The sequence below is a fragment of the Fusarium oxysporum genome, chromosome I (assembly GCF_013085055.1).
Source record: "Fusarium oxysporum Fo47 chromosome I, complete sequence".
Lineage (NCBI taxonomy): Eukaryota > Fungi > Ascomycota > Sordariomycetes > Hypocreales > Nectriaceae > Fusarium > Fusarium oxysporum.
Genome location: NC_072840.1, coordinates 1,982,714 through 1,992,917, shown reverse-complemented (window position 1 = coordinate 1,992,917; position 10,204 = coordinate 1,982,714). Strand labels below are relative to the sequence as shown.

The window sequence follows — 10,204 nt, the reverse complement described above, 5'->3', positions numbered from 1 at the left end:
TGTCATTCACATAGCAAAAGGCCAGCCAAATCCTTGAGTCTCTTTATGACAAGCTTTTCATTGCTTCGGACGTATAGATTAGAACAGCCTTGTTGAATTGTTCTCAGTCTCGCTTCAGAAGGGAAACTTGATTCACTTTAGCCCTAGTAGACAGGTATCGCGATGTAAAGCGAAAGCGTCGCATCCCCTTACACTGTTGTCAAGCACTAGGGCAAGAAGTCACAGGATCGACAGCAAAAGGGTAACCATGCTATAATAGAACAGGTATAGACCCCAGAGACATGAGAGCTTCAACCAACATCCGGGTGTGTTGTCATACTTGTTGGCCTTGCAAGAGACTGTTGGCTCGATGCAATCGCCCACTTCCTTCTGCAAGCACACAATTTTGAGGACAACCAACACATTTGAGTGAATTTCCGAGGTCTTCGAGTGAGGCCAGACCATAGAGGCAAACAAGAAAACTCAATTCCAGCACCTTGCATATCAGGTGAGATTGAGAATATGCGTGCCAGTTTAATTAGCCTCTTCTGGCTTCCCATAGATGTTGGCATGCTGTCTAACAACATGGGCCATCTCCTGATTCCTGCTCGTTGTTCCTCGCCGCAACTTGACATCCACCGCTCTTTGCGCACAGGCCTCAGCAAGGGCGGGAGTGTTGCGGTAGTAGTCTGAGAATTAAATCCCAGCACTCAATGGCATAGTGCCGAGAAGAGGCAAGAAAACTTAGGACCTCTATCTTAAGTAACGAAAAGAATCAGGTGAGTTTAGTATATCTTAGCAAGCCATTATTAGACCAGTTTATTTTAGCACCTTGATTTCATGCCAGAAGTTTTCCTGCTCCCTGAGGAGTGCATAAGGACCTCCTGCCGGAAGGGAATACATGCAGGACAAAGGGCCTACCAAGAGCCAACCGTTTCTTTTGGAGGGAAGCATGAGTAAGGATGGTGGAGAAGATTCCAGTGAAAACACAGATCAATATCTTGACAGTCTCGAAAGTGTCTGTATAGGGGGGCACCGTAGATTATGAGGACTCGTGCTCTCGTATTTGAAACTGATCAATTCATTGCCTTCCTTGCGCCGTCAAAGTGACATATTTCGGCAAGATTCCCTTAACGCCAAACCATGCACAACCGTTTTTTCGCTGCTTCTTTGCCACTACGCATTTTATGAGTACTGAACGCCAAGGTTCTGCTTCTTCTCGCTTCGGCCATCAGGAGTGTACCTAAAGAGAGTTAGAAATCGCGTATGTAATGGTATCTGGATGGTCGTGTCGTACTTGAGAAGCTTCTCGATAAGGTCAACGTGGGTCATGATCATGCGGCGGCAGCAGTATCGCTTCAGACCGAGCTCGTCCATAGCATCGCTACAACTCGTTAGATATCCAACAGTATAAAGAGACAAGAGCCAGCTTACCCATCGGTCTTACGGGGATCTGCGATCAGTTGAAGATAGCGCTCCCAGAGGTCACCAGTGACCTACATTCCAAGTTAGTAATCAGCGCCTGGCGCATCGCGGCTGAAGATCCTACCTTTCCACAGGAGAAGCAGCGGATGGGAATAATCATTTTGATGTAATACGGTGAGTGCGCAGGTTCGTCGGATGCGTCCAAAAGAATTGCGACAAGAGCAGGAGGCACGTTACAAAGAAAGCTTGCGATAGTTTGGCGTCGTAGTAGGACTACGAAAATAAATTCTAGCTCCGTTATTTTTCCGACGGAGCGCTTATCTTATCAGCAACTTTTTTCGCAAGCGGGACCAAAATTTCTGCGAACCTTTACCCAGTAGAAGCATACCACCAGGACAACTTCGTCACTTTTCTCTCCGTCGACGAATTGTTCAAAGAAAGTCGCAAGCGCACGAAATTGATCTTGTGCAGAGAGAAGAAGGTGGCGAAAATGGCCGGCCACAAGAGCCCCCGAACAAAAAACGATCCGACCAAGAAGCGCAAACGCGATGTGACGGAGAACGATTCGAGAACCAAGAGGCTAAGAGCTGAACGAAAGGCGAACAAAATCAATGGAATTAAGCTTGAGAACGACAGTGGCAATGGCGTGGTTGCTGAGGTGAACGGTATTTCTGGAGCTTTGGCAGAGGCTGGAACTCGGGAGATCGAAATTGTTCGCCAGTTCGACGAAACAGAGGCAGGATGGCGCGTTTCGAAGCCTATGGGTGGCAGGATGCTTGATATCGATCCCGTATTGACAGAAAATGAGCAGTAAGTCTCAATTTCTTCTAGTACTGGCCTAGCTAACCTTCATAGATTCCTCATTATTGCATACAACACATCTATCCAGGTGTACTCGGCAGCCGATTCACTCCTTGTTCGACGAATCCCCATTACTGCAGCCGAAACCTCCGACGACAAGGCTGCAGAACCCGCGCATATCGTCGCCATGAGGCAAGCAAAGCAAAACTCCAATATCGTCTGGGTGGCTACCTCTGACGGCCGCGTCTGTGAAGTCGATTGGACAACCTCCAAGACCCCCGAATTCTTCCAGACCCAATCCAAGACTGCAACTGCTATGGCTCTCGTTACGAAAAAGGTCTCTGGCAAAGTTCAGGAGATCATATTTGTAGCAGAATCAGATAAACCAGGCCGAATTGAGGTTGTCGCATACCCAGCCTCAACAACGGAGTCTGAGCATAAGGTTCTCTTCGTTATGAAGAAGCCTGGTAATGGCCTGCAGTTGCTTGAGACTAGTGAAGATGGCCACCTGGTTGGCGCCATTAACGACCGCCTTTTCTTTGGCGTTCCATCACAGCGACAATTCGATAACCTGGCTTCTTTGGATTACGAGATTTATACCTTCGATATTCCCGACTTGGTCAGCGCCCTTGACCTGAGAGTGTATCCTAGACCAGTGACTAGCGGAAAGAAATCGCGACAGGAAGCCGCTCCTGTTCTGGATATCATTGTTGGTGGTGCCCGTGGTTCAATTTACCTCTACCATGATGCGCTTGCTCGAAGCCAGGTGCTTGCAAAGTCAGGATCTGATAAGGAGCCTATTCAAGCACAAAACTTTCATTGGCACCGCAGAGCGGTGCACGCCCTGAAGTGGTCGCGCGATGGTACGAAACTCTACACTGCACATGAAGCCTCGAGGATTGTACTGACATATCGCAGGTAATTATGTAATTTCAGGAGGTTCTGAAAATTCTCTCGTTCTATGGCAAATGGATACGGGAAAGAAGGATTTTCTTCCCCATCTTTCTGGCAGCGTGGAGAACATCACAGTTTCTGCCAACGGCTCCTCATATGTTGTTCACCTCGACGATAACTCAGTCATGGTCATTTCGACCGCTGAGATGAAGCCTACAGCATACATCGCTGGTATCCAGTCGGCCGCCGTCAACGTCACTACACCCAAGGATCTTCTCGTTCAGCGAACATGGACAACACCTGCGAGCGTACAGCGACCTATCCCAGCTGTAATTAGCCCTACTGATCAGTCGAGACTACACGTCTGTGTGGGTAATGGCCGGCAGGCTACTATGTCTGGAGGGTTCTCTGCACCTTTACTTCAGACCTTTGATCTTGAGACTTTCCGAAGTGTCTCCAAGCAAGCTTTGGCTCGCACACAGCCAACAGATGTCAACATCACGAACAAGGGCCACCCTATCGAAGAGCCCCTCATTACTCACCTAGCGTTCTCAGCTGACGGAGCGTGGCTTGCTAGTGTTGACACCTGGGAGCCATCACAACGAGACGTGGACAACGTTATCAGCGATGCCAAGGACCAGTTCATTCAAGAGCGACGAGAGGTGTATCTCAAGTTCTGGGAAGCACAAGAAGGCGAGGAGCAGATTGCTCTTGTCTCCAGGATTAATGCCCCTCATGCTACAAATCGCAACGAGGCAGTTCTCGACTTAGCCTCGAACCCAGTCTCGACATGCTTCGCAACTATTGGTACCGACGGCAATGTTCGATTGTGGCGCCCCAAGACAAGATCTCAGAATGGAGTTGTAGTGAAGGGGCCTAACGGTCGCGAGGTCTTCACTTGGAGTTGCTCTCAGATTATTGCTGTGGGTGACGGTATTCCTCAAGACGGCGTGATCGACCTCCCCGAGTCTGGTGTTGTTCAAGAGCCCCAAGGAAGTATCGCCTTCTCGGAAGATGGCTCAACTCTCTTCGTGGCTTTCGGAACAGCTGGCTCCGGTGTAGTCTACGTGATTGATGCTGCGTCAGGCGATGTGGTTAAGACCCTCGAAGGCCAATGGAAAGGTCAATTGCGATCTATCCGTGCGCTTTCGCCTTTCGTCATTATCCTATCAGATGAACTGCGCGTTTATGACGTTGTCAGTGATGAGCTACGATATGGTGTTGTGATACCACAGTCCAAGGCCAATGCTCTTCTTCAGCTGGCTGTTGATCACACTTCCAGTCACTTTGCCCTGGCTCTGCCAGCTAATGAGGGTTCTCTCATTGCAGTTTTCCAGCCTGAGGATATCGAGCCCCTGTTGGTGCGTAGCACGCCTCAAAGGATCGTCAGCTTGGTTTCTGCTCCTGAGACAAGTGGTTTCATCGCTCTGGATGATGCTGCTCAAGTCTGGGTGGTTGCCGAGGGATCAGACCCTTCATCTCTTGCAACCGTCCAGCCTCTTGAGGACCTCCGCCTCGAGGGCATTGATGTTAATGGCAATGAGGCTGATCTTCTCGATGAGGACGAGGATATGGCAAGCGATGTTGACGATGCCGAGGCCGAGCCTGTGACTGAGCCTGAAGATGTCGAGATGGAAGATGATGACTCTCACCCAAGTGTGATTCAACAACAACATCTAGCAGACATCTTTGACGCTGCACCAGCATTTGCTGCGCCTCCGATCGAGGATTTGTTTTACAAGGTTACGGGCCTGCTCGCGACAAAGCCTCTTTCAGCATCATGAAAGGAAGAAATTGGTATGTAATAAGGCGTGTTAAAAAAGCTAGAATGTTTTTTTGTTACAGAGGAGTATGTATAAATCAAACTAGACAGCCATGGTCTAGTCGCATGGGGTCTTGGGAAGTTAGATGATCGCAGCGCCGGCGTTGAGCAGGTCTGGAATACTAGCTATTCACTCAGTTTGTATATGCATCTGGAGTATGGCCGACATCGGCGTGATTGAAAGAAGAGGCAATCGCCAAAATAGCCCGGCATCCCTCGGGAATCGGTTGCAGATGCGGGGACTTGACTTGACTTGGAGACGAAGGAGAAGAGGAGAAAAAGGTGTATTTGGGTGGACCAATCGCGCCATGGCATGAGGAGGTGATGGGTAATCAATCAGTCGATCTATTGACTTGACTTTGACTACCTTGGAGTGAAAGATACCAAGTTATTTATCAACAAGTTACAACATTAACTATTTTACTACTTTGCTTGTCCAACTTGGCATATAGAAATGTCGTTTACATCTATTCCAATTCTGGACCTAGCTGCGGCTCAGGATCCCGCTACCAAGCCTCAGTTTCTAAAGGAACTTCGTCATGCGTTAATGGAAGTTGGCTTCTTGTATCTCAAGAATGTTGGCATCTCGGATGAGTTGTTTCAGAAGATCATTGAACTTGGAAAGGGTTTCTTTGACATTCCCGAGGAAGAGAAGTGAGTGATGAGTGACATTATCATGATCTGATGGTTCACTAACTCGTCCAGACTCAAGATTGAGATGAAGAATGCGCCCTCTTTCCTAGGCTACTCTCGTCTCTCAGCGGAGATCACAGCTGGAGAGATTGATCATCGTGAACAAATTGATCTCTCAACAGAGCATCCTATCCCTGGGCCTGGTGCTCCTCTATATCGTAACCTGTTAGCACCCAATCAATGGCCATCCGAGGACTCGTTGCCTGAGTTCCGCAAAGTGTATACAGACTACATGGAGCGCATGGGCAAGATCTCAATTCAGTTTACGTCTCTCATCGCCGAAGCTATTGAACTTCCCAGCGACGCCTTTAATAAATACTTTGATGAAGATCAGCAACACAAGCTCAAGATTGTCAAGTACCCCGATGCAAAGGAACTCGGCATCGAAGGAAATGTGCAGGGCCAGGGCGTAGGTCCTCACAAAGACAGCATGCTTACAAGCTATCTCCTCCAGGCGACATCGCACAAGGGTCTTCAAGTACAGAACGTTCGAGGCGACTGGATTGACTGTGAGCCAATACCCGGAACCCTCGTCGTTGCTATCGGCCAAGGCTTAGAGGCACTTACACAAGGCGTCTGCGTCTCTACAACACATCGTGTCCTCTCCCCCGCTGCCGGCTCAGGTGCACGCTTCTCTATTCCCTTCTTCCAAGGCGTGCGCATGAGCGCTGAGTTTGAAGATCTGGAGAAAGTTGGCGTTGGTCTTGTACCAGAGGAAGTACGGGAGCAGCGTCGCAAGATCGTGGAGCGCAATGGCGGACGTATTGATGATGTCGAGTTTACTTTCCGAGCTGGCGGTGCTTCAAAGACGCTTGGTGAGGCAACATTGCGAAATCGGGTCAAGAGTCATCCTGACGTTGGAGAGCGCTGGTATCCTGATATTCTGGCTAGCATCCGTGAGGAACAGGCGAAGGCGAAGCAGCAGAAGGAGGCTGCAGCACCAGTCGTGAAAACGCCCCCGAAGGCTGTAGAGGCTCATTAGGTAGCAGATGGCAAACACGGAGGAATGGCAAGAATGTGCAAAAAAAGAGCCGCGTAAAATTTATATCCATCATGAGTCCCTTGATCTCGTCTTGTCTCGTCTCCCCATTCTCGTCTAGGCTATCGCGCCACATTACGCCTCGCTTCGCTAAACATTTCCCATTTTCCAGTTGTTTTCTTGACTTTTCTCTTCTCGTACGATACCATCATGTCAACACATAATGTTATGGTCTATGCGACTTGGACGTTGGGGAAGCAGTCGGCAATGGTCTTGCTGTGCTTGTTCTCGGCATGCTCTTTCAGACTGGAGAGGAAGTATTAGTTAGGATGATGGAGAAACAGAGGAGATCGGTGGGTATTTTGGTGGACATACGCAGGGGCCTTTGTGGTCTTGAGGAAGGTAGATTTGCAGATCTGGCACTGAATATCACAAGCCTTCTCGTTCTATTTGGTCATGTTAGCAAAAGATACTGCAAGTTCTAGAGTACAGTATGTAACTCACCACTTTGAGCTGCGACTTGGCAGTGTTCTTGTCCTTAGCATTGCGCTCGCGCTTCTGTTGAGCCTTGGCACCCTGAAACCTCCATGTCAGCACAAGGTATCGTTTGTGATCGCATCTGAATCCTCTTAGCTTACGTTACCCATGTTTGCGATTTGGACTGGTTGTTAAGAAGAGGGTGTGTTGCGTTATGCGGACTAGGAGAATTTGGTATAGACTGGCGGTGTTGGAAGGTCAAAGGTGTAAGTGAGTAAGAATTAAGAGGATGGATTGGATGCGATTATGCAGAAGAAAACCCGTAAAAACGGAAAACGGAGGGGTCACCTTTTTTTTTTTTTCCTCTCTTAGCTGTCGCCCTTTTCGGACAGGCCGTTATCTAACCGCTCTCAGGGTCTCGGCCGTTCGAACCATCCTGGGATTGGCATCGACGGGCATTAACAGAAGCTGCAGAGCCGAGGCAGAAACTGTATCTATTTATGTTACAGAGTTGGTGTCACCACCGTCTCAGAGTTGTTATCGATTGTTCAATTTGGTCAAATGTCATAAAATATACTTTTACTAAGTTACAGCTGAATACATAGCCTCTAAGTGCATAACCACTTTTGGTAGCTTTGAATACTTGCACCACTCATCAACATCACTGTCAGCGCCGCCCCAACCAACCATAACTGGCAAAAGCTTCGAAACTGACCCATACGAGCCTCAATTCACAGTAAGCTAGCTTACTCACGTCCCCGAATCTTGCTGAGTAGTGGAGAAGCCTGGGGAGAGCTACTGTGCTGTGCCTTGAGCTAGTGTAGCTTCTCGTCGATCGTATTGAGCTGACCTCTGGCTGGCATAAGCCCTATCAATTGCGAGAATCCCGCTTAGATAGAAGTCAATATCAGGCTTTCCTTGCTCCAGTTTGAGGCTATTACCTAGCTAAGGTAGCTAAGCGGGCAACGTCTGCTTTGCCGCTGACGTTCATGGCAACGAGGATTCGAAGGATCACCAACAATACATCATATTATGTACAATGCTTCGAATCAGGATAAATCAGATTTATCAGATCCTCCCTTTCTGTCAAATCAAGAAGCTCGAGAATACAAGGTCCCGTCTAGATATCCAATGTCCGCCATAAACGACGCCACGTACCGCCAATGGCGCTATACAGCACAGCCTAAACGCCCGTTCTTTCAGCTTCACACCAACAACTCCGCATCCAACTTGATAGCTCGTCTGGTCATCCAAACCGAGTAAGGTATAGAATCCATCTTGGTATGCAACGCTATACGTGTAGTTGGTGCTGAGGTGAGACGGCGACTATGGATGTTGGACAACCGGCCCTGTACAATAGTATATAAGGCTGTTAGGAAGCATGATAGGATATGCATACACACCATTATCGAGAGCCATCACTTTTCCAGTAACCAAGTATGACCCAAACTAAGTTCTCATCGTTGCGCAGCAAGCTGGTTCAGGGACGGCTTCTACTCCCTGGAGACGAAGGATTCGAGGAGAGCCTCCAACGATGGAGTCTTACCTGTATCAAGCCCGCTGTACGTCAAACCTTCGTGGCTCCCCAGCTACCAGCTAATCAATTCACAGGCCGCTGTAGCCCAACCCAGAACTGCTGAAGAAGCCAGTGAGGTCGTCAAGTTTGCAACATCTAATGGCATCAAATTCAATGTCAAAGGAGGTGGCCATAGCACCTCGCAAACTTCTTGCGCTCCCTCACCCGAGGGCATGGTCCTGGACCTCTCTCTTATGCGTGATGTCTCGGTGGACACCGAGGCAAACACCGTCTCCTTTGGAGGAGGTTGCTTATGGAAAGACGTTGACGAGGCACTATGGCCCAAAGGCCTAGCTACCGTTGGCGGAACTGTCAGCCATACTGGCGTTGGAGGCCTTATCCTTCATGGTGGCTATGGCGTCTTGTCTGGTATTCACGGTCTGGCCATCGACGTCTTGCTTTCCTGTCAAGTCGTTCTAGCCGATGGAAGCATCGTGACCGCATCCTCCACCGAGAACCCAGATCTCTTTTGGGCTCTCCGAGGCGCCGGCAGCAGCTTTGGTGTGGTTACCCAATTCACCAGCAAGATATTCCCACAAGGTGACATCTGGGGTGGCATGGCTTTCCTCCCCCCTTCGGCTCTGCCCGCCGTGATTAAGTTTCTCAACCACTGGGGAGAGACAAACGACGGCACGCAAATCTTCCTCACAGGCTACACTTATGCTCCCCCCGGCCCAGGCCCCAATGCGCCCAGGCCCCTCGTTGTCCTGGTTCAGATGGCCCAGATGGGGCCCAATCCAGAGGAAGATGGCCAGAAATATTTCGCTCCTATACTAGAGCTCGAGGCATTGATGAAGCAAGTTGGACCTATGCCATATCCTATGATCAACCAGGGCGCAGATGAGGTCTTTGCAAAGGGCAGCAGATACCTGTTTGGTGGCGCCAACTTCACTCTTCCCATGGAGCTTTCCACCGCCGAATCAATCCGTGATAAATTCACGGGATTTGTCGAGGACACACCGGGTACCGAGGGCTCTGTTGTCATGATAGAGTGCATTCCCCAGAAAACCATCCGGACGATTCCTGTTGAGTCAACATCCTTCAACTCACGAGGTAACTACTACAATGTTGGTATAAATTACAAGTGGATGGATGAGAGTCTTGATGCCAAAATTCGCCAGTTCAATCGTGGATTCCAGAAGTCGATCCGCGAGCTTGGATACGACGACAAAGCCTTGTCAGATGGCATTGGTCATTATCTGAACTATGTGAGCACTGACACCATCTCGGCTGAAGAAGCATTTGGTTCAAACTCGAAGCGCTTGAGGGGGTTGAAGAAGCGGTATGATCCAAACAATGTCTTTGACAAGCTGTGGAAACTGGTTGGTGAGGTTGAGGATAACAACTGGATTGCCTGAGGGGCGAAAGGTGTATTTTCTCTTGCTGAATAAATCAATCGAGGGATCTTACCACAGTAATTGTCGTATATCTTGGGAATGAATTTAACGTTATCTTGGAAAATAATATGGTTTTGTAGAAAGAATAAGAGGTGAATCAAACAGAGAAGTACCTATATGGCCTTCGGGAGTAAGAAAACAAGACTTCTCTCTCTATCCTA

The 10,204-nt window shown here is 48.9% G+C and overlaps 5 protein-coding genes across 5 annotated transcripts; 3 read left to right on the top strand and 2 right to left on the bottom strand.

The window, feature by feature from the left end:
• Positions 1-766: 766 nt before the first annotated feature.
• Positions 767-1,691, bottom strand: FOBCDRAFT_210817 (8 kDa subunit-domain-containing protein). Its single transcript, XM_031181267.3, has 4 exons — positions 1,529-1,691; positions 1,414-1,475; positions 1,277-1,363; positions 767-1,222 (listed from the first exon to the last, which is right to left on the bottom strand). The coding sequence occupies exons 1-4, from the start codon at positions 1,562-1,564 to the stop codon at positions 1,165-1,167; spliced, it is 243 nt and encodes an 80-aa protein (XP_031042035.1). The 5' UTR covers positions 1,565-1,691; the 3' UTR covers positions 767-1,164.
• FOBCDRAFT_255290 (uncharacterized protein) lies at positions 1,685-5,309 on the top strand. The gene is made up of 4 exons (XM_031181265.3): positions 1,685-1,720; positions 1,772-2,214; positions 2,260-3,068; positions 3,124-5,309. Exons 2-4 carry the CDS (start codon positions 1,895-1,897, stop codon positions 4,881-4,883), a joined length of 2,889 nt encoding a protein of 962 aa, XP_031042033.2. The 5' UTR covers positions 1,685-1,720; positions 1,772-1,894; the 3' UTR covers positions 4,884-5,309.
• On the top strand, positions 5,310-6,629 carry FOBCDRAFT_210814 (uncharacterized protein). The gene is made up of 2 exons (XM_031181264.3): positions 5,310-5,575; positions 5,627-6,629. Exons 1-2 carry the CDS (start codon positions 5,376-5,378, stop codon positions 6,594-6,596), a joined length of 1,170 nt encoding a protein of 389 aa, XP_031042032.2. The 5' UTR covers positions 5,310-5,375; the 3' UTR covers positions 6,597-6,629.
• Positions 6,630-6,741: 112 nt separating this feature from the next.
• On the bottom strand, positions 6,742-7,393 carry FOBCDRAFT_2239 (At2g23090 like protein). The gene is made up of 4 exons (XM_031181263.2): positions 7,232-7,393; positions 7,098-7,169; positions 6,969-7,039; positions 6,742-6,899 (listed from the first exon to the last, which is right to left on the bottom strand). The coding sequence occupies exons 1-4, from the start codon at positions 7,238-7,240 to the stop codon at positions 6,827-6,829; spliced, it is 225 nt and encodes a 74-aa protein (XP_031042031.1). The 5' UTR covers positions 7,241-7,393; the 3' UTR covers positions 6,742-6,826.
• Positions 7,394-8,509: 1,116 nt separating this feature from the next.
• Positions 8,510-10,106, top strand: FOBCDRAFT_255288 (uncharacterized protein; the record flags this gene model as incomplete). Its single annotated transcript, XM_031181260.3, has 2 exons — positions 8,510-8,632; positions 8,682-10,106. The coding sequence occupies 2 exons, from the start codon at positions 8,510-8,512 to the stop codon at positions 10,002-10,004; spliced, it is 1,446 nt and encodes a 481-aa protein (XP_031042028.2). The 3' UTR covers positions 10,005-10,106.
• Positions 10,107-10,204: the final 98 nt, after the last annotated feature.